General features: G+C 39.6%; 1 protein-coding gene across 5 annotated transcripts in view; it reads left to right on the top strand.

Annotated features, from left to right (window-relative positions):
* The window catches only part of RPS6KA2 (ribosomal protein S6 kinase A2), a 316,658-nt gene that overhangs the window by 233,457 nt on the left and 56,750 nt on the right, over positions 1–26,451 (top strand). For all 5 annotated transcript variants that reach the window (XM_074863008.1, XM_074863010.1, XM_074863011.1 and 2 more), the window contains 7 exons: positions 1,311–1,391; positions 2,209–2,288; positions 5,362–5,468; positions 12,702–12,739; positions 13,477–13,619; positions 21,633–21,703; positions 22,552–22,640. In XM_074863008.1, coding sequence (XP_074719109.1) covers positions 1,311–1,391; positions 2,209–2,288; positions 5,362–5,468; positions 12,702–12,739; positions 13,477–13,619; positions 21,633–21,703; positions 22,552–22,640 — 609 coding nt within the window. The remainder of the gene's footprint in view (positions 1–1,310; positions 1,392–2,208; positions 2,289–5,361; positions 5,469–12,701; positions 12,740–13,476; positions 13,620–21,632; positions 21,704–22,551; positions 22,641–26,451) is intronic.

Below are 26,451 nucleotides of genomic sequence, written 5' to 3'. Positions count from 1 at the left end.
GCTGATCTACAGCATGAGAAATGCTCTACTTTTACATAGGTTAAGCATTTTGTGAGTGTATGATGTGTGGTTTTTTACTAGTAAGTTAAGACTAAGATTCCGAGATTCCCTTTGTTTTGATTTTTAGCCACAAGGTAGCTTAGGTTGAGTGAGCAAGTAAAGCTTGCATTGCTGTTGACCTAGGAAAAGCATCAAAATAGCAAGAAATCTGAGTGTCCCTCCACTCGTATTTAAGGTTTTCAGATCAGCTGTTTTGGACCTATTTCTGTGTATCAATTTTTGATGTACAGCAACAGAATATGTGGGTTTGTTACGGCATGTTCATTACTTGGGTGCTGAGAGTACTCAGCTTCTCAGCAGCTCCACAGCACATACAGGCGATGACAGGATCTCACTGAGATCTCAGGCTTTACCACCTCAAATAGTCTCATAACATCCATTGTAGATGCTTTCAGCCGAAAAGTATATTGGCATTGTGTAATGCAGAGAAAGAAAAAAATTTCAATACTTTCATTTCAGAATTATTAAAACTGTGATTGACTGAAAAATGAATCTGTAAGATCAAGAGCTGATAATGTGGGGACTTGAATCCTCCTCAGTGTCTGAACATTCTGCTAATGTGTTTGCTATGAAATCTTCAGCATCAGTTTTGATTAGTTTGAACCCAGTTCACCTCTTTAACTATTTTTGCTCTTACTCTCTATTCATCTCAACCACAAAGAGTATTTTTCTTTCTGCCATCACATAATAATTTATCTCTAAAATAGTTTTTTATATTTTTTATCAGCCTTTTTTCTTTATTACTGATTGTTTGGGTGGTTTATTGGAAGCTTAAAATATTTTATATAAATCACTTCCAGAGAGTGCTATTGAGTAATATCTAATGAACGCTGCATCAACACAGTACAAAAAGTTAATTTGCACAAGGTTAACCTGACGAGCTCTGGGACTAGTACATTCTGTTTAATCTGAGATAGAGTTATTAATTTTATATAATTTTAATTTTCACATTAACATTCTCTTCTGCAAAGCATAATCACCGTGTTTGTAATACTATATTCCTGTTAGTTAGAACTGTTCTCTACAGAGGAAGACATGGTGCCTTTCTGAAGGGCTTACTCTTAGTACAGAGACAAGACAGGCATTAAAAGGAGACACTGGAGAGTGATGTGATTTGCCAAAGGTCACACCACAAGCCATCAGCAGAGTGAGAAGCAGAATCTAAATCGCCTAAACCTCATTCCAGTACTGTATCCAGTGACCATGCTGCCTCTTAATATGTCGCTGTTCTTACTGTTTTTTCTTTGTAGTTCGGGATCGGGTACGATCAAAAATGGAGAGAGATATTTTGGCAGAAGTGAATCATCCTTTCATAGTCAAGCTTCATTATGGTAACTATAATAAAATATAATCCATGTTTGTTCTTAAATTGGTTGGGGAATTGTAACTAGATGTGTTATAGTTTCATAGAGATACGCTCTGCCTACTTATGACTCTGCCTCTAACAATGTCATAGAGGCTACCTGTGTAAAATTCTTCATTTATGCTAAAGGAGAATTTCATTATAAGTAGGTTTTAGCCATTCCTCCATTAAAATACATTTGTTTTAAAGTCTGATGTGATAGATAGTGCTCATGGGGTAGTTGGTGAGTATATATCTGCCAACTCCTTCACCTGCTGACAGGTATCATTTAGAAAACCAGAGCATGTAAATAAAAACTGTTTTTAATAATCAGCCTCCCTCCAGATTTGTATATGTGTGTGTATGAATGTGGTGTCTTGCTAGAGCTGCCTTCCTCTGCCTCACCAGCTCCCTGAGGAGCCCCATTATTACTGTAAAGGGTCTTCTGAGGACATTTTGGATAGTGAGAGCTCTCCTCTCACACAAACCTCGGAGCTTCTCTCTATGCCTAGTCCTCAGTGACTCCTGGTACCTTGTGCACTGGAAAGCAGTATTAATTCATAGGTGCTTAGCATGGAAAGGAATATATTAGTAATGCATTCTTGTCTCTCAGCTGATACCATTTTTTTCCCACAGTCTAAGCTTGATTGCTTAGCTATACAGAAATTAAATTTTTCTGTTCTCAAAGTGCTGAAACGACAGGGAAGCTAATGGCATGAATGATATACTTCTAGTCAACAAGATTCATTCTTTGGAGACTTTATCTTGCTTCAAACTTCAAACATCTCCATCCTTTTCTAATGCAGCATTTCAAACAGAGGGAAAGTTGTATCTAATACTAGATTTCCTGCGGGGAGGGGACCTTTTCACAAGACTCTCCAAAGAGGTAAGCAGATAGATTTTTAACTTAGAAATTAAAGACTGTCCTGGATTTTCAGAACTCGGATTAAATTGGTGGGAATGAAAAATGGCCTTGGGAATAGTCCTGCTATATATATGTAATAGATCTGTAACATCTCATATCTTTAAGTTGGTTCTTAATAATTGTAGTTAAATTATGGCGTAGTTAATTCAGCAGATAGCATGTAATCATCACTGTTGTAGAAGACTGCACCACTACTAAGCCATTCCCATAGCAAAATAGCCGCAGACTCATTGCTCGCAAATTATGTCTTGGATGTGATGAGAAACAGTCTGAGAAATCAATCCTCAATACATTTTGTCCAGGACATGGGCAGAAAACTGCTGGAAAATCACAGTCACTGACAGCAGAAAGAAGAGGTGGCCTCAGCCCCTGCAGCAAGTGTGCAGACAGCCAGGCATCAGCCGGCGAGCGGGGCAAGGGCCTTCTGCAGCAGCTGCTGGGAGCAGGCTGGAGGCCGTGCACCACCCCGGGGCTTGGAGGTCCACTGTCACAGCCCTCACCTGCTCTACTCCTTCTCCTCCTGCCTGCCTGGGGGCAGCTGCTGCTTCCCTCACCTCCCTGGGCTCCCATCCCTTCCCTGTCCTCCGCAGCTCAGGCCCCTGGAGAGGTGCTGCTGCTGGAGAAAATGGCAACCAGGGACTGGTCCAAACTTGAGTCTCACTAATGCCTGTAGAGAGCAGCAGTGGCAGGCTTTTGAGGTTCATCTAGCACTTGCCTGGTCTCCAAATGCCTCTTAGAGCCCGCTGTCTGCGTTGCTTGTGGCAGTGCATCCTCATGCATCTAGCCTCAGAGAGGGCCCTGCAGGCGGTACAGGAGGCTCCGACCAGGCAGCCCTCCAGCCCCAGGGCGTTCTGTGTCACCAACAGGATGTCCCCAGGCCTTGGTCACTTTCTCCGGTGTGGAGACAGGGGTGCAGACAACCACTTAACACCCAACCTTGAAAGATAAGATAGGGACATTTCAAATGCCATCTTGAGGGGAAGGTCTGTTCGCTCTTCTTGGTTTGTGGAGTTATTGATGGACTAAAAATGCTGTGAGAACAGTACTTTTATTCAAAAATTTATTCCCTAGCTTTTTTTTTCCCCTTCTGATTCCTGGTTCGGTGACATGCTGCAGGCTGCTACGTGCACCACAGCTTGAGACACCAAGTATTTGCTTTCAAGACTTGTTTGCTAATGTGAGAAGACATTAGTAACAGGTTAATTACACTGCCAAGTAATGATACTTGTATAACTACTCAGGACATCATAGCAGTTATTTTTAATATGAAGAAAAAGATTAAAGAAAATAAAAATATTCTTCTGCTGTTTGTTCATGAAACCAGGCTTTGTTAGTGAGACAGCGTGCTGTCTCCAGTTTCATGGAAGAAGAGAGAAAAGTGATTTTTCCCTACAGAGGGCAGTTACCCATTCTGCACAGTCAGGGAACTTGAAAGTGGAAGAAAACAGCTCAGATTTTGTACTCTTTTAAAACTTCACATTTTCCCCAAGGCTTTTCCATTGCAATTCCAATACTATCAAGAATGAGTCCTCTTAACTTGACAGTCCTTTTGAATACTTTTTTCAGTGTTTGCAGCTCATCTTGTCTACCTATACTTTGCAGCTGTTTAGTGGCAAGGTATCACAAGGGAAGAAATTGTGGGAAAATTTGTACTGCTTGTAATTTGTTAATTATGGATTTGGTCAAATGGTATTGATTTCAGTGGACTTTCAGTCAGATCCCATATACTACAGCATGCATACATGCAAAGCTTGTCTCTCTCTTGCTCTTAGACATCTGACTTTACATATATCTGTATAGATTAGATTTTCGCTGATTCTACTGATTTTATCTCTTGTCTACATTATTTATTTTAAACCTTATAAATAATTTAAATTTATTTTGATAATTAATACAATTTTTATGTTCAGACCAATTAAATTTTTAGTCAGTTTTTGCTTTTTTATCCTTTTCCTTTCTAGCCTTTGCAGTGATATTCTTAATTAAGTTATGTGGCATCTGTTCTCTGAATCCTCTCTTTTTGCTCTCAGCCCTCTGCAGCTTCTTAGAGCACTCAGTTATTGTGGCTGCCCCTTTCCAAGAGCAAAGACTTAATTTTAGAAATAAGCTTAGCAACTTCTACTGTAGATATTTACATTTACATGTGATATGTAAATTTCTATTGGGCCTACTCATTTTACTTCTGTCATACATAGTATTCACACCTGTGTAGCCAATATATCAGCTTCTCTTTCTGCATTATTATCACTGTACATATTGAAATTTAATTAAAGAGAACTTAATAACATCTGAGATATAATGAAAGTTGAACCAAAGGGGTTTCTTGCCATCTGAGTTTTTCCGAGCTTAGTGGTTTTTTGATTACAGAAGTTTCTTCCCACCTAAACCAGAGCTTTCAGTGTTAGCAGTATCCATATCAGCTGCAGAAAGGAAATAACTGCTCTCACTTTAAACTTTATCAGGCCCTGGATGTTAGACAGCACATCGCTGCTTAGGGTACCTGCACTGAGATTCCTTGAACCCTCAATGCACGGGGTTTTAAATCCATCTCTGAGTCTCCTCATGCTGTGTATTCTTCTCAGATTTGGAAGCATTTCGCTTCCCCAGAGAGGTTACCCCATGTTATTTTGTGGGAATTTGGCAACCAAATGCCGAGACTTTAGCAAATTAAGAGATATGAAAATAATAAGGACTGCACTGAACATATTGAATTTTCCCATTCGTTGCCAAAGGCTACGGAGTTAGAACCTTATTCATCTTATTGTGACATAGTGTCATCTAAACAGATCAAACAGACAAATGAGAGCAGCATGTTTTAAGGAACAGAAGTACTCAGCGGATCAAGCTTTGTTTTTTAAGGAGAATCTGGTAAGAATTGTCAGTGTGAACTCAGCCAACTTATGGAAAATTGAACCTGATATGATGGTCCTTCCAGCATTCCTGAGTTAGACCATTCCTCCCCCATGTCTGTTTAATGCAAGCCAGCCCACTGCTGTCCAGTAAAGAGATGTGTTCTTCTCTTCCTTCTCTCTAGGTGATGTTTACAGAAGAGGATGTCAAGTTCTACTTAGCTGAGCTGGCCTTGGCATTAGACCACCTCCATGGTCTTGGAATTATTTACAGGGATCTAAAACCAGAAAAGTAAGTTAATGAGAAAGAGTGAATTGAAACATAAATACATGAGCTTTTAGGTTGTTTCTGCTCCTTGTTGCTCTAGTAAGTCAAAAGGTGCCAAAGGCTCTGCCTTCCTTCTTGTATGTGAGACTCCACGTGAGACCCACACCATTAGCAGTGGGGTCTTCCTATCATATCATTTTAGCATGAGGCCAAATATTTTGACTGAGCTCCAGTATGATGGGGTCTCTGTGTGCCTGGCCTAACTCAGCACGAGATTCAGATCTTTGTGCCTTTGACTTCAGTAGCACTGTTCTCCATTTGAAGCATTTAATGTGGCCTTCCCCTTGGTGCGGTATGAACTGCTCAAAGCAAGTCCATTTCCAGCTCATACAAAACATGTGGCACTGTTCAGTTTTATTGTAGCCATTGCTTAAAGTAAATGAGCATCTCTGAAAACTAGTGTGCATATTAGCTCACAAGAGGCACAATAATCAGGATTTTAAAAACACTTTTATTAACAATCTGAAGTATTTTCCCAAGAATTATTCCCACTTATATTTGCAGCTATTTTCTATTCCTAATGTGGTGTTATTGAGCATTTTCCTTTCTCTTTTTTCTTTGCGGTACATTAGTAGATTAAATGACACCCTCAGCACTACCACTGGGAGTGATGTGATACTGTTTTTATTCTGTGCCACGTGCCTAGTGCTTTCCCTACATCTTCTGCGAGGGCTCCAATAAAACAGGCTGAAACGTTTCAAAGTTACAAGCCTTCTTAATGTCATGGTCACCATCATTTAAAAAAGATGACCACCGAGAGCAGTCTCTTTGGCTGTTGCTTACACTTCCAAAGTATAACAGCAGAGCTGCCTTTTCCTTCTGTGACATGAAATTCAAAAATATACAGCTCTTTCTTTAAAATGGGGTGCTATTGCTTTTACACTTAAGGACAGAATAAGAGAGACTAAAAGTGATGGAAGGTGGACTCTGTAGGTGAGCAGTTGAAGAGGAAAACACTGTTTATCTACAATACAGTGGTATGTGATTTAAACTTTAAATTCAGTTTTATGTTTTGGTTACAAAAATAATAGTAGTAGTAGTATATGAATTCACAGAGATGTATGTAACAAGCTCTCAGTCCTTTGGGCTAGAGACCCTTTCACAGGTGACTGAAATTTCCAGCCTTGACCGTTTATACAACCAAAACTGAAAACCAGAGTCTTTGGCAAATACAGGAAGCCATCCTCCATATTAAACAACTGGAGGGAGAAAGGTACCAGTTTGTTACTAATATGAAACACAGGTAGGCAGCAGTCACAACATAGCTGCCACTGCCATGTGCTGTTACACCATCTGCCAGCAGCTCTTCAGCTTCAACTTCATTCTGAATTGCTATTTTATTCATTCAGCATCAACAAACGTGTACATAATAGAATAACTCCAATTATAGGTTTCAGTTTTAAACTTTGCTTCTAGTGAGCATTAGTATGAATCACACACTACTTTCTGGTGTTAAATGAAGCTGGTTTTCAAGCTAACACATGATATAGGAAGCTGTTATTAGAAGGTATCCAAATATGAGCCTGTATATTCAAATATAAGTCACAGTGCTGTTACATTTATAGGTTCATGCCATAATTTTTTGCTTTAGGAGAAGTTAAAAACTGAGGAGAAAATTAAGTCTGTGTCAAAACTATTCATTGTATTTGAGAGACTGAGGACCTCATTTTTCAGAGTTCTCAGCATTGAGTGTCACTGTGCGTTTCAAAGCACATCTCTCACTGACTTCAGTTGCAAGTGAGAGCACTTAAAATTTCTGCAGACCAAACTGCACTGCCTCAAATCAGGGATCAATGAATTGAAAAATTAAAGCTTACCTAAGAAAGGAAGGTGTCACTGAATTGCCATTGTTACATAGAAGCATGTCGAATCCAGTTCTTTGTGCATTTTTATCTGAGCTGAGACCAGCCAGCCATCCCCTTCACTGCTCTGCTAGAATCCCTGAGTATTACCTGTTCTGCCACCTTAGGCAAGATTTCTCTGGAAGAAAACAAAAAGTATCATCATGTAAATAAAGACCTTTATGCAGTGAGATCACTGTGTAAAGTTAAGGTGACAGTCCTCATGCTTGTATTTCCTAACTTTTGAATATATGGTTTATGGTCTTTGATGGACAGTTAAATAATTACCAGTGATACAGTTGAATCTGGATACAATTGTCATAGTATAAAATTAGTTTACGTGAACATAACTATTATTGTACAGGAAAGGGAAAGACACAGACTAGTATAACTCAAGTTCATACCTGGGGATAAATCAAGGCATCTGTTTGACTGAAAACCATATCCTTCAAAAATAGCTTTATAAGTGCAAAGCCTATGTGTAGCCGTGCCTAGGACAGCAGAGCATAATAGCCTATGATTTCGCTGGAACTTTAGGTTTACAGTAAAAAACAAGATACAGCAGAAAAAAATATTTATTCTGAAGGGGAAAAAAAAAGTGCTCTATTTTTAAAGTTACCTCTGGGAAAGGATAGCTTTCTAAATAAGATGATAAAAGAAAATTAGGGTCATCCCAGGATGTTCTCATCCTCCCCTTGCCTCTGGGCAGGGACAAATATATCAAGGCCATTATAGGTTTGTTGCTAACCTAGTCTTAAAATAGCTGGTGGAGACCCCATGGTCTCCGTAGGACGCCTCTTGGCAGTGCTCCACCAGTTGTACATCTAGCAAGTTGCTCCTAGTAGCTAATTTGAAATTTCTTTGCTGCAGTTGCAGGCCACTGCTCCTTGGCCTGTCCTCCTGGACTCCCCAAACTGCTCATTCTGCTCTCAGTAGCAGCCTCAGGGGATTGGGAGCACATCCTTGTCCTTGGAACCTCTTCAGTACCCTAAACAATCGAGCTGCTGAACCCTTCTTCATTGGCCAGTCTTTCTAGGTGTTCAGTCATTCTTATTCCTCTGCTTTGGTTTCTCTTGATCCGTATCTCCTTTGAAGTGCAATGTGCAGGATTACACCGATGTCTTTGGGAGAAGCATTACCAGTCTGATTAGAGCACAAGGCTTACTCTATCAGATTTGCAGAACTGGAGATAAATTAATTAGTTTGTAACTTCCCAATTCTCTCTCTCCCCTTTTTTTAAAGATAGGCACTGCATTTGACCTTCTTTCATTGTTCAGTGTTTTTGCTGTCCTCCAGAAGCTCCCAAAAATAAATGCTGATAGATTTGAGATTGCTTCAGTCAGTTCTGTAAGTATCCTGAAATGAAGTTCATCAGAATTATCAAAGAAGACTAGTTAGAAAATAGCACTGTTCAGACCACTTGAAAGAACCCTCAGGATGTTAAAATTTAGGCTTCAACATTTTCTTAAGATCCCCTGAGCAAAAATCCATATTAACAAATCAAAGCTATGAATTAATTTTAAGTGCAACCAGAATATAGACTCTGGAAGTTGTTATAAAGTTAGCTGTACTTCAGAAAGGCAAGCAATTGAGTTTTCTGGTTAACATCTTGTTTAGAACAAGCACATGCTTTCCTTAAATTGTTGCAGCCAAATTCTTCTCCTTGAGTTTTCTTGGTGGTTTCAGTGGCATCCCTTGTGGAACAAGGTACTGTTCAGTTACACTGAAACCCATGGAGTTACTTTACATGGTGAGGCATGTTTCTGTTTAAGAACTGCAGGATCAAGCTATTAAATATGGTAAATGTAATGAAACAGAAAAATAGGAAGTTATAAAGTAGTATGTATTTCTTATGCTGTGGTTTAAGGGTATTAATGACTTAGAAGTAACTCAAGCTTCTGAAAATGCAGTCTTTTTTTATTTACCTTTGCCTTTTCTATCTCCAGGTACCCAGATGCACCTAGATACAGTTCTGTCGTAGGGGCTTTGATTACCAAGGAGTGGTTTGTGTTGTAAAGACCTCAGCTGTCTGTACAAGGGACAGCTCCTATAACTGCTCATATAACAACTCCTGAATTGTTGAGCTATATTTAAAAAAACCCAAACGACTGCTGCTTAATGCACCATGTTGTAAACCGTGGCAGTTCATTCATGAATGTAGCTGCCCTGTGTAGAGAGGGAAGATCTGAGAATCAGTAAAGGACAAAGACTTACGGTGGAAAATAACCATTATCTTCCATCGAAGTAAGCAGTCCCTTTTTGGGTCTTCGTGGTGTCAGTGAAGCTACAGCAGAGATGAGTTTGGCGTAAGACTGTTCAGCATGGTGAGATAGTATGGGTCATGCAAGCACTGAAATATCGCTAAACATGGTCAGTTTGTGAGAATCTTCATCTCTTTGGGAGATATTTGAATACTTCACTCTATCCGGTACTTTCATAACAAAACCTGCAATCAAATTAAACATTCTTTATGAAGTTTCAGGTTTTCTTTCCAGCCTGAAAATTTGGCTACAATGTCTGAAAGACATAAAGCGTGGGTTGAATTCTTTGCAAAACTGAGCTGACTTGGAAAGAAACTTAAATAATCCAAAAAAAAACCCCAGCGTTCCAGCTTTAATAGATTTGGCAGAACTTCACATTGATTTGGGTATGTTGGAGTTCAGAGTGAAACCTAAAAGACATTACTCAAAGCTAGAAATAAAGAGAGAAACAAGAGAGAATGGCTTTGGCCTTGATTTAAGACATGGTATAAAATAATGTCAATAACTAATAACGAAGGCTTTTTATCTCTGTGCTGAAGGTGCAGCAAAAAACTACTATAGAGTTTGCAGGCCTAGCTCTGCTATGAGCTTTTCCTGTAACTTAGACGGTCATTCCCCTGCTACTAACTTAGCTGCCCAGCCTCTAACATGGAGATTTTCAGCCTTTCTCAAGGCATACTTTTAAACTGAAGTCAGTGAAAGCAGTCTGAATGTTCATGGGATGATCCTGAGGCTAAAATGTTATTGTTTTGAAATAAAGAACAGGTTGACACTGACAGTATCCTGTAAACACACTAATACCTTAAACTGAACAAATAAAATGGAAAAATCTCAGAGTGAAAGGTTATCACTCAATGGGATTATAGCCTAGTCTACTTCTCATGTTTTTAATAATTTCCAAACATTTTTTTAGAGGAAATATTTTTCTTAAGTCTGATTCACATTAACAGCTTCTAGTTCTTTTTTCCCTTCTGCAAAATAATACTATCTTATTTCAGATTAGCTGATGCTGCAAAGCATTGCTAAAATAATTGTGATTGTCACAATAGAATTTCTATTACGGACAGTGTGGAATAAAAAGGAACTGTAGAGCGATAAAGATAAAAAGAGAAGGCAGAAAGTATGATCAGATAATGTTTGCTTTTACAGTCAAAGGAGTGCTATTTGTCGTGATTTGGATGCTTAGAGGCAGGTACATTGTTCTTTGCTTCTTAATGTCACTCTAAGCTAATTCAGTGCGAGTTATCTTTTTTGTCACTGTTAGCATATTCTTTCCTTTTTACATCAAATGTCATTTTCAGTTCATAGCCATAGTATTGTACGTGTTGGCAGATGGCAAATGTGGAAACACCCAGCTGTCCAAAAGATGCTGCCAGGGGCCACAGGGGAAGCTGCAGGCAGCTGAGGGCACTGTAGAAGGGTGATTAGGGAACATGAGACAGAAGAGGGACTGTAGATCAAGTTTTAGGGGATATAGGGTACACACCCATAGGAAACCAGGATCCATTCATTTTGCTGCTCATGCAAACACTGAGTGTGAGAAAGTCTGTTGTATGCTTCTGGCTCACTTAACCTAAGTATTATCAGTCTGATAGCCTCCATCCCTTTAATGAGAGCAAAGGTATGAATAACATGTGTTGTATACATAGAAAAGCAGCATGGATTTTCAATAGAAAATCTATGAAATAAAAAATCAATGTTTCTGGAGAAAATCCCACAACCTTTGAATTGCATTGTTATTCACAAGGGCTTCCTGGGTGTAGGGCAAAATTTTGGGTGATTTCTGTGAGCTCTGCTCCCCCTTGCCATTCTTCCAGAGCCAGGTCTGTGGAGTTCATACGTTCACTCTCACTTCCACACTGACAGGTGTTTTATTCTGTTCTTTTCTGAAGCACAAGCCTCCTGTTTAGGGATTGCAGTCACAAAAATACATTTATACATGACTGTTATGGGCTAGTAATTAAAAATTATACCTCTTCAAGAAATCTGGGGAGAAAGAATAGAGGTAAAGATGCTTTTATCAAGAAGAAAAAGTATTAATTATTGAACATATAGTAGTGACTCAGCTGCTGGCCTTTGTTAGATGTATTGCACAGTAACAGTCTGTTCTAAACACACAAATGAATGACAGATCATTTCTTTTTCAGTTATGTTTCAGTACAGAGACAACCTTTCACAAAAGTATAGCCCAATGTGTTTGTTTCACTTCTGTCTTATTTTCTTCCTGAATAATTAGATTAAAGTGACTCTCTAAGAGAAGAGGAATATAAAAATAGCTGACACCTCGCTAGACCATTTTGAAAAGAGAAATATACTAAATGTAACTAGAACTGAAGAAACACTGCCCTCATTACTGTGTTGGTATTTATAGGCAGAAAAGTTACCAAAAGCATTATTTTTCAGTTTCAATGTTCCTTCTTGTTTCCATAAAAACTAGCAATGCTTTTTGTGAACTACAGTAATTTTTCTCACAGAAATGTTGGAGCGTCTTTGTGAGAATAAAATATGTTGGCAGGTGGCAAACATGAGAACACTTGAACTTGGCTTCCAGGCTGAATTTTCATTTATGCTTCTGGACAGAATAAATTAGCAGGGGCTGAGATCCAGTAAGGCAGTTAGGCTGTGACTAGTCATTGTACTCTACAATCACTTTTATTCAGCATGAACGTATCTACCTTTGGAGTTTATTTTAGGTCCAGTGAGTCCAAGCCCTGATTATTTTTGTGCTTGCCTTTATTATTATAAGAGAAGAAAACCTGTAGCTCCTTCTCCTGCTGGAAGCAGATACTCTGCAGTTGTTGGCTTTGAACACCCTGTTCTTTCTGAACTCAGTTTGCATGCCCACCCTGAGCATGCTGTGGAGTAAGGAGGCTCCCCATGCAACGGCCGCAGGCCATGCGTGCTTCAAACACAAGATTAGACAGACCTTTGAGGATCACTTTTCTTTCTGGAGGCGTATAATACACTGAAGGTTTGTTGGCACATGTATTGGAGTCTTGCATATCTCCTTACCTGTCTTAAACATGTTTTACTCATGTTTGTTACTGTACTCTGCACCTGCCTAATGAATGACTGTTTGCTTTTTTGCTTTACAGCATTCTTCTTGATGAAGAGGGCCACATTAAGATAACAGGTATGTGAGGAACAGAAAACTTAATGTCTACGAGCTGATTTTTTTTTTTCTGCAGTATGTTCCATACATCTTGGTCTTTGCTTGGAAAGAGTTTGCTTACAAAAACTCACAAGCCAGAGGAGTTTGAGTGTTAGACTTTTCTTCTCTGGCAATTCATCAAGGGCCTGTGCTGCACAGCCCATGGAGAACAGAGCATTTCCTTGGTAAAATTGTACTCTTGACTGATGTGAAGCATGCAGGCTTGGCTGCCTACCACTGTGGGTAGAAGGATGGTTCCAATATGACTGCTTACTCCAGATTAAATTCTCCAAATTATAACTGTGCAGAGGACACCTAGAAGGACATTCCTTTTCCACCCTGAAGGGGCTGTCTGGCCATCCTTTTAACTGATGTCCATCTGGGATTATTATTCCTAATGCTTTGGTTATCTGAGCAAGAATCCTTACAGGTATTGTCTTAATCAAACCTGAGCTGTGCATTTCTGCTTGTTTAAACTCTCTTCTGCTTTGGGACAGAACCTCATTCTGAATAGAGAAAATGATCCACCTACTTTCAGGACATATTCATTAATGACAACTAGGCACTCCATATAGGCAGGCTTGTGGCCTTTCTGCACATAGACAGAAGGGTGCTTCATCAGCTGGTTGGTGTGTTTTATTTGAACAGTTTAAGTGAGCAAAAGTGAAAATAATAATTTTTATAGATCTGACAAGTCTTTTTCATTTCAATTTATTTAGACTTTGGTCTGAGTAAAGAAGCCATTGACCATGACAAGAGAGCATATTCATTCTGTGGGACAATAGAGTACATGGCTCCAGAGGTGGTCAACCGACGAGGACACACACAGAGTGCCGACTGGTGGTCTTTCGGTGTACTCATGGTAATGGAAAAGTTGTATTTGTTTGTTGGAGGGGTGGCTGTAGGAGTGATCAGATCCGTTGGATGAAAAGTACTGTTTTCAGCAATTAAGGGTTGATAGAAAAGTAGATGTGTAATGATTGCTTGGTCATTTTCATTGCATCAGCGATAGCGAACCAGCTGCTCCTGGCAGTGTATGAGGTAGCATTTGACCCAAGATTCTCTCCTCCTTCCCACAGTCCTTTGCTGTCTTGGTTGGTTACCATGAGCCGTGAATATTTCTGCTGCACAGAAACAGGACAGGGCAAGCTCAGAAGAGCAGAAGCATTGCAGAAGAAACACCTGTCTAGTTACTAACATGGTTCCTGTTAGGAAACAATTCCCTAAGCAGCAATTTTCAGGTATTAGGGACATCCTCTTAGAGAAACTCAGAAATTTACTCTTTTTCTGCAAAATATAAATTAAAAAGGACAGAGCACTCTGAATTTTTCACAGGACCTCAGTGGTTCTTTTGCCATTCATCTGTCTTCTTCACATCAACATTGCTGACTGTTGTTCCACTAATGAGATTCAGGTAGTTTTTGTACTGGTAGTGGATCTCCTTTAGTCTTATTAGCTGGTGGGAGACTGTCACTCATAAACCTCCCTTTTCTCCTGGTGGGAAAAGAAAACAAAAACAGATGGGCACCATGTCATCCTCCTTTCTTCTTCTGTACCATTTTACTGTGTCTTGATTATGACTAGTCTGGGATGTTTTCTTTGTCCTGAATGCATGCTGAAGCTGGCTTCAGAATGATGTATGTGAAACAGTTTTTAAATGACTGCTCTTCACAGGGGGGAAATCACCAGAAACAGACACAAATATACCAATTGGCACAGACAAATAGCTAGGAATTCATCTTTTTCTTACATGTCTTTGCATTGGATTAACTATACAAAAGTTGCAATTCTTCCCCACTGTTGCTTAACCTTTAAGAGTTCTGCAAGCTATTCTGGAGGTAGTTTACATGGAATCAATATGAGAAACTATGCTAATTCATTTTTTAATACATGGAAATCAATTAAAAATTAGTTAAAATGCAACATGAATTTACCAAAAATCAGTCATGCTAGGTTAATCTGATATTTTACTTGTTGAGGTGGTCAACTTTTTCTAAACAAAGTAAATGAAGTGGATCTCGCGTGTCTCCATTATAATAAAGTAATTGATACAGTGTTGCATGGGAAATTCATTAATTGAAGATGCTTATTAGTCCAATAATGGTCCAAAGATGGTATAGATACTATATACATCACAGGGAAAAACACCACAGAGAGAAAGGAGCTGTTTCAGCGAAAGAGTAATGTTGCCTTAAGAACAGGTAGGAATAAACTCATCGTGAAGTGTAGTTAACCTGGAAAGTAGAAGAAAGCTCCCGACTGCTTAAGAAGTGAGGCCCTGGCAAACACTTTCCAAGAAGAGCTCTGCAAGAGATCTCTGACAACAGAGGAGCTGCTTGGCTTATGAGAAGGACTCAGTAACATCCTCCTGAGTGCTGCAGTATTTGACACTGGGATGCAGTGTCAGCAAAGTTTTTCAGAGAGGTATTGAAGCCTCTTCAAGCCAGCCATCTAAAGTTAGGTGCTCAGGTGCTAACCTGCTCCCTCCTGCACCCATCCAGCTTCTTCAGTCTGTGGTGCCATTGCTGCTGAGGAGGATGAAGAGATCAAGGTGAAGTTGGTCTGTGATTTTTTAAAAGCTATATGAACGCTGTAGGTTTTTTGAAGCAGTTATTCCCAGCATCATTTTATCAGGCATAGTGCTGTCCCTTGAGACCAGACACCATGCATTTATTACTCTCACAGGGATGAGGCTGCTGTCTCCTGAAGCGTGCAGGCTGCAGGTCCACCCAAGTGCTCGGTGCACGGCCACCCGCAGGCAACGCAACACAGTGCAGCACTGCAGCTGTACCTCACATTGCACCTCACCATGGTTGTCATGGCTCCTCTGCAGAACCAGGGCAGAAGCATAAATTAATGTAGCAACCTGCTCTTCTAATAGAGCTCCATTTCCTGTGGCATGGAAGCTATTTGAGGTAGCTATATATTACACTACATGCTGCAATCCATAGAGTATGTTTAAATTTTGTTTACCCTAAGTAGACAGCTGGTGCCACCAAAGGAAGTAAGGATAGGAGGCAATGTGAAAACTAGTGAAAATTTAGGGTGGGAAAGGCCTACATCATGGTTCTAGCTGGTTGACAGAAATTAATCTAATTAAATATTGTCATTTACTACCTGAATTTAAAGGGAGTGGAACATCCTTATCTCCTATGGCTGCAAATCCATTTGTGGATGCTCAGCATTTCTGAACCATATATGTTTATTCAGGAAAATCAATAGGTTATACCTCATATAATAAATATATCCCAACCCTTTAAATTTTTTATTATATATTTAGTTTTGGAGGATAGCTGTGCCTTCTCACTAGCTGTCTGCAGTTAAATGATGGTGTATTTGGTGTATAGATTGTTTTTCTTTCACCTGCTAATGAACTTGGCTCCTTCCCCCCTGTTTTTTGCTAGGCTTTCTTTTTTTTTCCTCCATCTCTCTTTTCATTCCCTCCCCCAGGGATTCAGTGTATTAGAATTAGAAAAGATAAGAATCCATATAAAAGGAGATGCGTTAAAGAGAGTAAAATCTTTTTAACTGTAAGCTAATGCTTTATGCCTTTGAGTGCTACCAGACATCTTAGAGAAAAATAGCTCTAATCAGTTCAGTCTTTTCTCCTCTTTAACAATTAACTGGTTGGGGCAGAAAAAAAGGTATTTCCATACACTAAAAGTGCAGGAGGATTTTCTGGTGCTGTCTTTCACTCTGCTCATTTCTCCTTGTTTTCCTTGGTCTGTTACTTGTATGTTCTATTAGGGAAGCTGTTTTTCTGCCACACTGAAAAACTGAAGAGAATTAAATAGTATCCAATGATTTATTAGCATTTCTCTCTACATAATTTGCAGTATGATGTGAAATATATGAAGAAAATATACCAGTTGGTGAAATATGCATAGATTTAAAGGAAGTGAATGTGATAGTGTAATTTTCATACCTAAAATTTTGATCAAAAGAGGGAACGTATGAGGCAGATAGCGGTAAAATAGCCTGTAACCTAGCCATCGGAAGAGCAACCAATCAATCTCTTGTCTGTTCTGTTCTGTGAAGAGGGATTAATGCTACAATATGAAGAGTCAGGTTGTGCTAGCAGCTCCTTGCCAACCTGGCACAAGCTATAATCAAACCGAATGATCCTTATTAAATGTGTCATGTTGTGATTATTAATATCAAAACAAACTTACCTGAAAAAGACTAACTTCTGGTCTTATTAACTTCATTTACCACCAGCTAAGTCTTTGACGCAGGCCACAAAAGCAAAAATGTTACCTACTCTGTTTGCTGCTCAGTTTGTTTGAATTGTTTTATGGTAACTTAGTATATGTCAGCTCCTAGAGTTATACACATTTTGAAATTAACCGTTTCCAAGTATTCCAGAGGACAGTCCCTGCCTCTCATTTAGTATGTGATGACAACTGCTGGGACCCAATTAAAATTTTGTGCTGGTGAATTTATGTGGTTTATCATGACCAGACAGATTTTGTTTTCTGCCTTCCTGCATCTTACTCATTGCATTGGAGATTTTGGATGGAATGTATTCTACAAAAGCTTTTCATCACGAGTTCTGCCTTAATAAGCAATTGACTTAAATTGTTAAAAAGTTGTGTATATGACTAATACCTTTTCAGCTGCACGGCAAGAGCCTTGATGCCCACTCTGCTGTCTCTGAAGCCCAGATAAACAGGTCTGCATGATACAATGTGCACAAGTCTCCTGGAAGGCCTCTCAGAGCAGTGGTTTTGTAGTTTGTCATACCAGCTAAGGCCACAGACCTCATGGAAGTTGTATCTCTTTTCAGTTCAGGAAAAAACTGTACAACTTTGAGAGTCACATGAGCAGGGAGGGGAATATAATTAGAGAAAGAAGGGGTGTGATGACTCAGTAGGCAGTCCCAAATAAAAAGAAATGTGTTTCTATTTGGCAGCAATGTAGTGAATGTTTAAGTAGTGAAGTCTTCACAAGAAGATAAAATATCCTTTTGGTATCCAGACATAGTAGTCAGCTCTGTAATAATTTTGTAGTAACTGTACAGTGGCATTGGAAAAATCAATACAAGACATCAAAGCAATATGATCTTTTATAAAATCCCATCATAACACTTGTTCTCAGTGCAAGAGATGGTCTTCATGAACAGTATTTTGAATGTTTATGTTAGCTACTATATGAAGGTGTCCAAACCCTTTACAAACACCTGGCTAATAATGAAAAATATTTAATGCATTTTACAAATGATAAAAACTGAGTGGCTGACCAGCTCTCAGCTACCTGGAAAATTACTGTAAGTGTTGAAAGGGGAACCTGGCCATTCTGACAAGAGTGTCTCTGCTCTCCAAAACTATCAAGTTTCTTTGTAACCCTGAATTTTATCCTAGGCTCACGATACTTTAGCAGACTTGAGCTGAAGTAATTTGCACAGTCTGCTCTCCTTCCATCTGCTAGGAAGATTCATCTGGCAGTTACCACAGGCTGTGGATTTTTTCTTGTTCATTGTCTTCCTCAGTGACCTACCAGTGTTGCTTCTTGAATCCATTCCCTCAGGAAATGTGGCCCTCTTTCCCAAGATCTTCCCACTTGTATATCTTCTGGGGTCTCCAGTGCTGGTGTTTTGCCTACTGAAATTGGCAATTCCCCTGAAAACTAGAGAAAGGAAACACTACAGAGTACATTGAGACCTAAGCAGGGTCTGGATTAGGTGACTCCAGAGGCCTCTTCCCATCAAGCTTTAATTCTGTGGTTCTCTTAATAGCTGAACTGGAACAGGGAATATTTGCCCTTCTTGCTGAATATTGGTATGGAAATAAAGTCAAGGCTGGAGGAAAGCACAGCTTTCTGAAATACTGGCAAAGACAATGTGGCCCTACAGAATACCCAGGAAGCAAATCATTGGGAGACAAGGAGCAGACAGATGGTTTATACAGATGGGGAAGTGGGGAGAGTGAAAACTGAGTCTCCCAGCAAAAACAGGGTCTGCTTTAATAGCCAAAAATACTTCAGAGTTTCTTCACACCTAGGCTCAGCTCCTTGTGAACCTGCTGTGACCCATACAACTCTGTATTTATGTGCAAGGGTGTTAGCAGCAAGTGCTCACTTCTGTCTGCATGTTTGCATTTAGCGAGATTTTTGATTTTTTGAAAAAATAAGCAGGAAACAGGTTGCTGTGCAGCAAAGCAGTAGCTTTAATTGATGAGATGAGCTATTTCAATGTATATTTCTTTTTCAGTCTCATTATTTAATTTTTAACCTTCAGCAGATTTAATCAGGACTGCAATTGAGAAACCAGTGCTTTCTTCCAGCTGCTGCTTAGTTGAGTTCATTGAAGTAAAAAGCTCTGGTACATTTAACTCATGTAGCTGCCTTTCACTTTAAATATTGATGTTAAGTGCATTTTTTCTGAATCTGAATTAGTCTCAACATTAGACCTGCGTAATTGGAGACATGTGGTAACAAAGTGCTAGCCATTAGAGCAGTGCAGTAAATACTCCCTGCAGCCTCCAGGACGGTCATTTCCCCTGCTCCCTCCTGAAACTTAAATTTATTTTTCCCTTCCTTCCTTCCTTCCTTCCTTCCTTCCTTCCTTCCTTCCTTCCTTCCTTCCTTCCTTCCTTCCTTCCTTCCTTCCTTCCTTCCTTCCTTCCTTCCTTCCTTCCTTCCTTCCTTCCTTCCTTCCTTCCTTCCTTCCTCCCTTCCTCCCTTCCTCCCTTCCTCCCTTCCTCCCTTCCTCCCTTCCTCCCTTCCTCCCTTCCTTCCTTCCTCCCTTCCTTCCTTCCTCCCTTCCTTCCTTCCTCCCTTCCTTCTCCCTTCCTCCCTTCCTTCCTCCCTCCCTCCCTCCCTCTTGGACACTGCATCTGAATTTCTTGCCTTCAGGTTTCTTGACCCCTTGCAACCACAATGCATTTGCAGATCCTTCTGGTGGGTGGGAACTACAGTCGTCTTCTTCCCACGTAGTCACTGACCAAGCAGTTGCTTATATCTGTATCATCTGCATCAGCAGCGTCAAGCCCATTTCTGCCAAAATAAATGAGCTGTAGCAGTCATTGTTAGTGCTGTTAAATTAGATTTATTATAACAAAGTAACATGAGCCAAGTGTAAGTGAACATTAGGTACTGAGCCTTAGCGTAAATGCTTTAGAAATTGTGAGGAGGGTTTGGTGCAATATGCACCACTTCTGCTGCTGTCCTGGGAAACAGTGTTCTCTGCTGTCCCTCAACCCCAGTATATCTGAACACTTTTATGAGACTGAGGCTCTAATAGGTCAGAATTACTTTGAAAATGGTGCTTGAACTCCTGTGTCACTTAAGAGAGTTTTAAAAATTCTCCCCCATCACATTTCTCTCTAGAAGATGAGCTGCTTTCCTCCAGCTCTACCAGGCAGCTCTTCTCTTAATTCTCCTAGACCAAGCAGGAGTTAACACATTTGTGTTTTCCAAATCTTGTTTATATTTGTCAGCCATACACACTTTTAAAAAGTATTTTTTCCTTGTTTCTAAGTGGTTTATTGCCTTGAGGTAATTTGTTAATAATGCAGATTTATCCTTCAATTAATTATAGTCAATTAGTTATCTGGCTTCTAAACCTCTCCTCTGTCCTCCTCCCAAAACTAGCATAACAGTTTCATGGTTACAGTTTTGGTATGTTTTCTTATATTTTTCTTATGGTACGGCTATATTTAATCTGGGAAACGGAAGAGTCAGACTGTGGGGCAGTCTGACACAGGTTTTGGTAATGAAAGGATCCTTTCTTGCACAAATGTGCTTCCTGAGAACAGTCAAGCTACTTGTGTGATAAGGTACAAAAACTATGTAAGGATTGCAGAGTCTGTCCTGCCTTAACAGGTATTGAATTATAGCAATGAATATTAATTAGTAGGTACTTACTATAGTAGAAGAGATCCAAAGCCTGAGTCACGGATGTAAGCAAGTAACAGTTCTCCTCACCCTCAATGGACATTGTCCTCCTTTGTGCCCAGGCTGAATTATGTTCTCAGTGTTTTTGTGTTTGGTGATGCATAACCTTCATCATCCCTTGGTCAGAGGAGCTAACTGCCACTCATACCCCCATGAAACACTGTGGCAAGAGCTGATGTTGAATCCATATGAGGCAAGCTTCTTGGGTTGGGGTTTTTATTTCTTATGTTACAAATGTGAAATTCCTGTCAAATTTACTGAAAGCACTAAAATGTTTCAAAGAAACCTTAATTGTTTGATGTTTTCATGTGTGAGTTAGGCAAATAATTGATGATGATTGCTGAGTTTTGCTTTGAGATTTGTGTTCAGTTAAATGTGACACTTGCAAAATTTATCACTGAATACAGCCAGGGGAACCAAAGCAGGAGAGAAAAAAACACACTCAAATGCCTTGAGAACGTGGGGTTTGTGCATGTTTCTCCTGCAAAGTATGGCAGGGGTGTCTCTAAGTGGTGCAAATATACAATTGAAAAGGTGGTTCGACTCAAGCTGAGGAGATGGGCAGTGGCATGTTGAACCCATTTTCCTCGCACCACAGTCCATGCTAAACGCTTAAGAACAGCCGTATCCATTCAGACTAAGGGTCCCTCCGGCCAAACATCTCATCTCCAGCATTGGCCATAAAATGGGTGCTGGAGGAAACAGCATATGTGATACTTCTCAAATGTACCAAAACTTGACCCCAGGTATCAGTGTAAACAGTTTGTAACAATACTCTTGAATGAAACAGTGATGTTGGTCCTTCATGTTCTGCATAATTCAGACTTGCTGTGTCATTTTTTTTCTGAAGTACAGCTTGTTGGACCATTTCTTTTCTTCAGGTTTTCAGTTGTGTTAGAAATAGAAGGTGGGTGTGGTGTCTGTCAGCTATGCAGACTGTCTCAACGCTCATTTGATTTACCATTTTGTTGTTACTCCACAGTTTGAGATGCTGACAGGGTCGTTACCCTTCCAGGGAAAAGACAGAAAGGAGACAATGGCACTTATTCTCAAGTGAGTACTGAAACTGCTTTTGTTCCTCTAACTATAAGTTAACTATACCCTCTGGACAGCCTATAGGTCCTAAGTATATGAAGGATAGAGAATAATAATGTGTATAATGCATTTTTCAAAGCTATGTAAGGCATGAATTTGGTAAGGGGCGCACATCTGATGCCTGCATGTGGCTCTAAAATTGCCTTCAGAATAAATAGGAGGAAGTGAATTACTGAGAGGGCCTTGCAAAAGAAATGTATCTTACTTTCTCTAATAATGTCATTATCTGCACAAAAGTGGGAACAGTCAAATTTCTGCAGGATGACTTCTGTTTTGTTGTCACCAAGTTTAAAATCTTTTCCATTGCAAATTTCCCATTCATTTAATGTTAAGTGCAGACATAAGTATTTTAAGCTTATCGTTGCTCAATATTGCATTTTTTCTCTGTAGCAGTGAATCATCAAGAGAAAAGTTTTATTCTCTTTAATCAATATGTGGGTTAGTGTAATTATTTTTATGAAGTTTTATTTGTTTGTATAAATTCCTCTTGATTCCCAAATTTATACCAACAATCTAAAAAAATGAAAAAATTTCTGTAGGAAAATGACCTGTTTAGGCTGTAAAAGGTGTTGTGAGATTCGTTAGATCTACTCTACCTCTAGTGAAGCCAGTGGTAAAACCTTCTTTAACTTCAACAGAACAAGATCAGGTCCTTGCTCTGTGTTGCATTATGCTTAGGTAGCCTTTGTTCACCAAATACATGTGTTTGCCTGTCATGACTACTACAGTTCCACTTTTTAAACCACAGTGGGATGGAGAAAATTTTTGAAAAATCTATTTTCTTTTCAAGTGTTGTGTTCTTTCAGAGCCAAGCTGGGAATGCCGCAGTTCCTGAGCATAGAAGCCCAGAGCCTGCTGCGAGCCCTCTTCAAAAGAAACCCCTCCAACAGATTGGGTACGCGTGCGCGTTTGATCGGGGCATTTGTTACGTGTGCTCTGCCTTGTCAGGTGGTGATCGTTTCTCTCGGTGCATCTTCCCTGATAGTTATCCTCTTCATGATGTGGCATTTTGCATTCCTTCCCAGAGCGCAGTGAACCTTAGGCATTACTAGAGAAATTTACAAAGAGCACAGGCAAACCATTGGAATCTAAAACATGATATTAGCTTCTATTTTATTTTTTTGGTGAAGACGGAGAATAAACCGCCAACATTTATGAAAGGTTTAAGATAGCTGCTGCATATGAAAACATAGGGAATTGAGAAACAGATATCTTTCTAAAATCTGTATAATTTAGCTCCAAATCTGAGGTGGGGAGCAAAAGGGAGTCTAATTTGTCTCTTCCATTCTCAAATACATTTCAATGCTGTCTCGTTCTGTTTGTTGGGAACATTTTCACAGTAAGCTTTCTTCTTTATTGCCCTAAATGTATTATCTCCTTTCTTACTGATGTATTTTCACCCTTTGTTAATAATCCTATTTAAATTGTGATAAACAAGAAGTATGTATTGAATCATGTATCTTATGCCATCTGTACCTTTGTTTGGGAATTTTATTAAGAAATTCATTGCATTTGACAAGGTCATGGACAATGCCTGGTGCATGATTTTCATTGCAAATTTGGTCTTCATTTTTTATGTGGAAAAATAAAAACAGTCATAGCACGTGAATTATATGAAAATAATAACACTGTATTGTTTTTCATTTTAAAATCATATCTAGTTCTGTGAAAACTTTTGGGGGTTTCTTTTTTCCTCCCAAGTCTCATATTCTGCATTTTGGATGAACAAGGGAAAAATTTGCTTCTGAAGGAAAGGGGCAAATCTTTCCATCGTACCTCTGTTGGGTTTTTTGTGACCTTAGGAGCAGGAATTGACCTTAGGAGCAGGAATTTAATCCTCCAATTCTGTAAACTGTAAACAAGAAGAAAGCTGATGGGTCATACTTAAATATGTACTTGACTGTTATTGCCATCTTGGAGTTTTGGCAGCTAATAAATTGCTAGAGAACGGCATAGAGTGGCTAAATATTGAGACTAGTGATAAGCAATTCGCTGTTCTCTCTTGCAACTGTTTATGCTTGTAAGATTGAGATTGGAGACGTAAAGTTAGAAGCAAAAAGCTAAATTGGGAAATGGCTTGTTCTGAGATGTGGAAAGAGCAAGAGATGCAAGAGAAATTTCTTTCTTTCCTTCTTGCAGTACCTACACTCACTTCTCAAATGCTGGAGGTGGTGCTGCTGGAGGTCTGCTGCACAGTGCTTTTGGTCCACTGTGTCGTACAGTAGCAGCCAGATACACGGCAGAGCACAAAACGCTTGACAGCCCACTTCCATCACCCTCTGCCGGAGCAATGGCTCCTGCAGTTTCTAATAGGCACACATGGGTGTGCACGTACATGTGTGGAAGATGGACACTCTGCTCTGTGCCCTTGGGCGTCTGCTTGACCTTTTCATGCTCTGGTAGCTCTGTCCCTTGCTTCAAGTAGGGCAGCGTGTGGGCTATTCCAGCCCTTTGCTTTATACTGAGCACCATCAGACTGTCACATTTTAGGTGAATGGATGGTTTCTGCCTGACTGCAGCAACTCAGCCAGAGCCCTGGCCTCACGCAGAGGTCAGACATGGTGGCTCAGCTGTTTCTGAGAGACCCTGGCTCCTGCAGACAAGGACAGTATGGAGCAGGCTGCCTCTCGCTGTGACTGCTGGGGAGAGCAGGAGCCAAGTGCCCTTGCTCCACACAGGGACCAGGGAACAACCCGACCTCCCACAAGGCTGGGTGAGAACGGGGAGCCAGTCCCTCAGCATGCTGCTATGGCCCCTCTCCTCCCAGGGGGATGCCCACACAGCCCGCGGAGGGAATGCCCTCCCATAGGTTTTAACTCTTGACATAAATAGTAGCTCTTGTAGTCTGATATGCTGAGATGATAGTGAGAAAACACATTTTCTCAGCAGATTTCAATTGCTCTCAAGCAATTTGCTTGACATTAGATAAAATTAGACTCTTGGGATTTCTGGGTTTAATCTATGTTCAGAAAAATAAGATGCTGCAGCGAATATAAACTTTTTCCCATTCCCTCTCTCTGTTCCTTTCTACTGTTTCCTCCCTGTCTCCATCTCTTGGTTTTGTTCTGCTCTGCTCATTTTGTGGCTTCCCACAAGCTGCTATCCATCCAAAATGGGGCTCCAGTGAAGCCAGTGGGAGATTCTAGATACCAGTCCTTAAATAAAAAGCTACTCACTAAAATAAGCACAGTTGCTTAGTTTTAGCCATGACAATTCTAGCCCCCGTATCATCTCCTTTTAATAATGGGGAATTGCTAAAGGTCAAGGTTTTAAACCTGAGGTTTATTGAAATACTGGGAAGGCTGGGAGAAAGAAAGAGGTTATTTATAACACAAACATCCAAGGAAATAAAATCTAAAAGAGTAACAGAAAATTAGATCTTAACATTTCAGGGATAGCAGTGGAAAGCTCTGAAGACACTCTGTTTTAACTGATTGAGAATCAGCACAAACGACAATGAAAACAGACTTGTTGGTAATGAAAGAAGGAATACTTAAATGGTTGGCCTAAATACTGAACTGAAGTCAGCAGATAAAAGGACTGCTTCAGCTTTGTAGATTTTAGCTTTTTCTGGGAAAAGAATAGTCTGAAGTTAAAAGAAAAGTAGGCTTAGACATCCCATTTTGAAAAATCTTTGGAAAATTAATGAAGCATGCTAAAATAAATGAACCATATTATGGATCAAATGCTTATTTTCAGCCATTGTTTCAGAAGTTTGCAAATCCGGAGAGTGTATTTAATTCCAAAGTGTTTTTACTGTTGGCAAGATGAAACATGCTGAGCTTCGAAAATCATTTTATTCTGAATACCATCTTGCTTGCCATTTGATTGTGATATCTTAACAAATAGAAGTAAAGATTAATTATGTATTTTAAAATTTTGCTTTGTAACTTTGTTTTGAAGCTTTGGATTATTAATGGAAAAAATATTAGACTTGAAGGGAGATAGTGAGACAAGGCAGAGAGGAATTTAGTAATCCAGTTTACCTGATTTTATTTTTAAGTCTGGGGTCCATATTAATGTTTTAGAACAAATTTTTAAGGAGTCGAAAGTATTCCTTCCTTTGGTATCCCTTGTTTTGGGTGCTGTCTGTCCTTTCCTGAGCCTATACACTCTGCTGTACAAATATTCTGCATAGCACTGCTTTGGTAGTATTGCTCTGATTAAGTACAACAAATTTCAGATTATGGACAAGCATAATTTTTAATTCTTAAAAGAAACTAACTGGAATATCCAGGCAAACAAGGAGTAAGCATCTCGGAAAGGAAATTGTACGATGAAGGTGTCGGTTCATTACATTGCCAGGAACTTAGGCGAGGGACTAATTCTTACTTGTCCTAAGGCCTGGATCTGCTCAGGTAGGTAAATGAATGTAAAGAGCATTTCAGGAACTCCCTACACTGGCTGAGCAGTATAAAGGTTCCAGAGTCCTTATAATTGAGAAGCTTGGCCAAGAAAGTATAAAGTAAAAGAATGCACCAGTAGATTCAGGGTAAAAGCCAAAGAAATCGTTACTATTTCCTTAATCCCATGTTCTCAGAGAAGATACGTTTTGCTTTGGCACATCAAACTCTGGTTTTCAATTTAATAAGATGATGAGTTTTAAAAAACAAGTTTCACCTTTGTCAGAGTGGCTATACATCTTTCTTGTAAACTTCAGGAATGCATTTCAAATAATCCAGCCCACTAAAAAGATTCTGAAGCTG

This window comes from Strix uralensis, chromosome 3 (assembly GCF_047716275.1).
Source record: "Strix uralensis isolate ZFMK-TIS-50842 chromosome 3, bStrUra1, whole genome shotgun sequence".
In the NCBI taxonomy this organism is placed as follows: Eukaryota; Metazoa; Chordata; class Aves; order Strigiformes; family Strigidae; genus Strix; species Strix uralensis.
The sequence above is the reverse complement of the archived record's forward strand: the minus strand, read 5'-3'. Positions and strand labels throughout refer to the sequence as shown.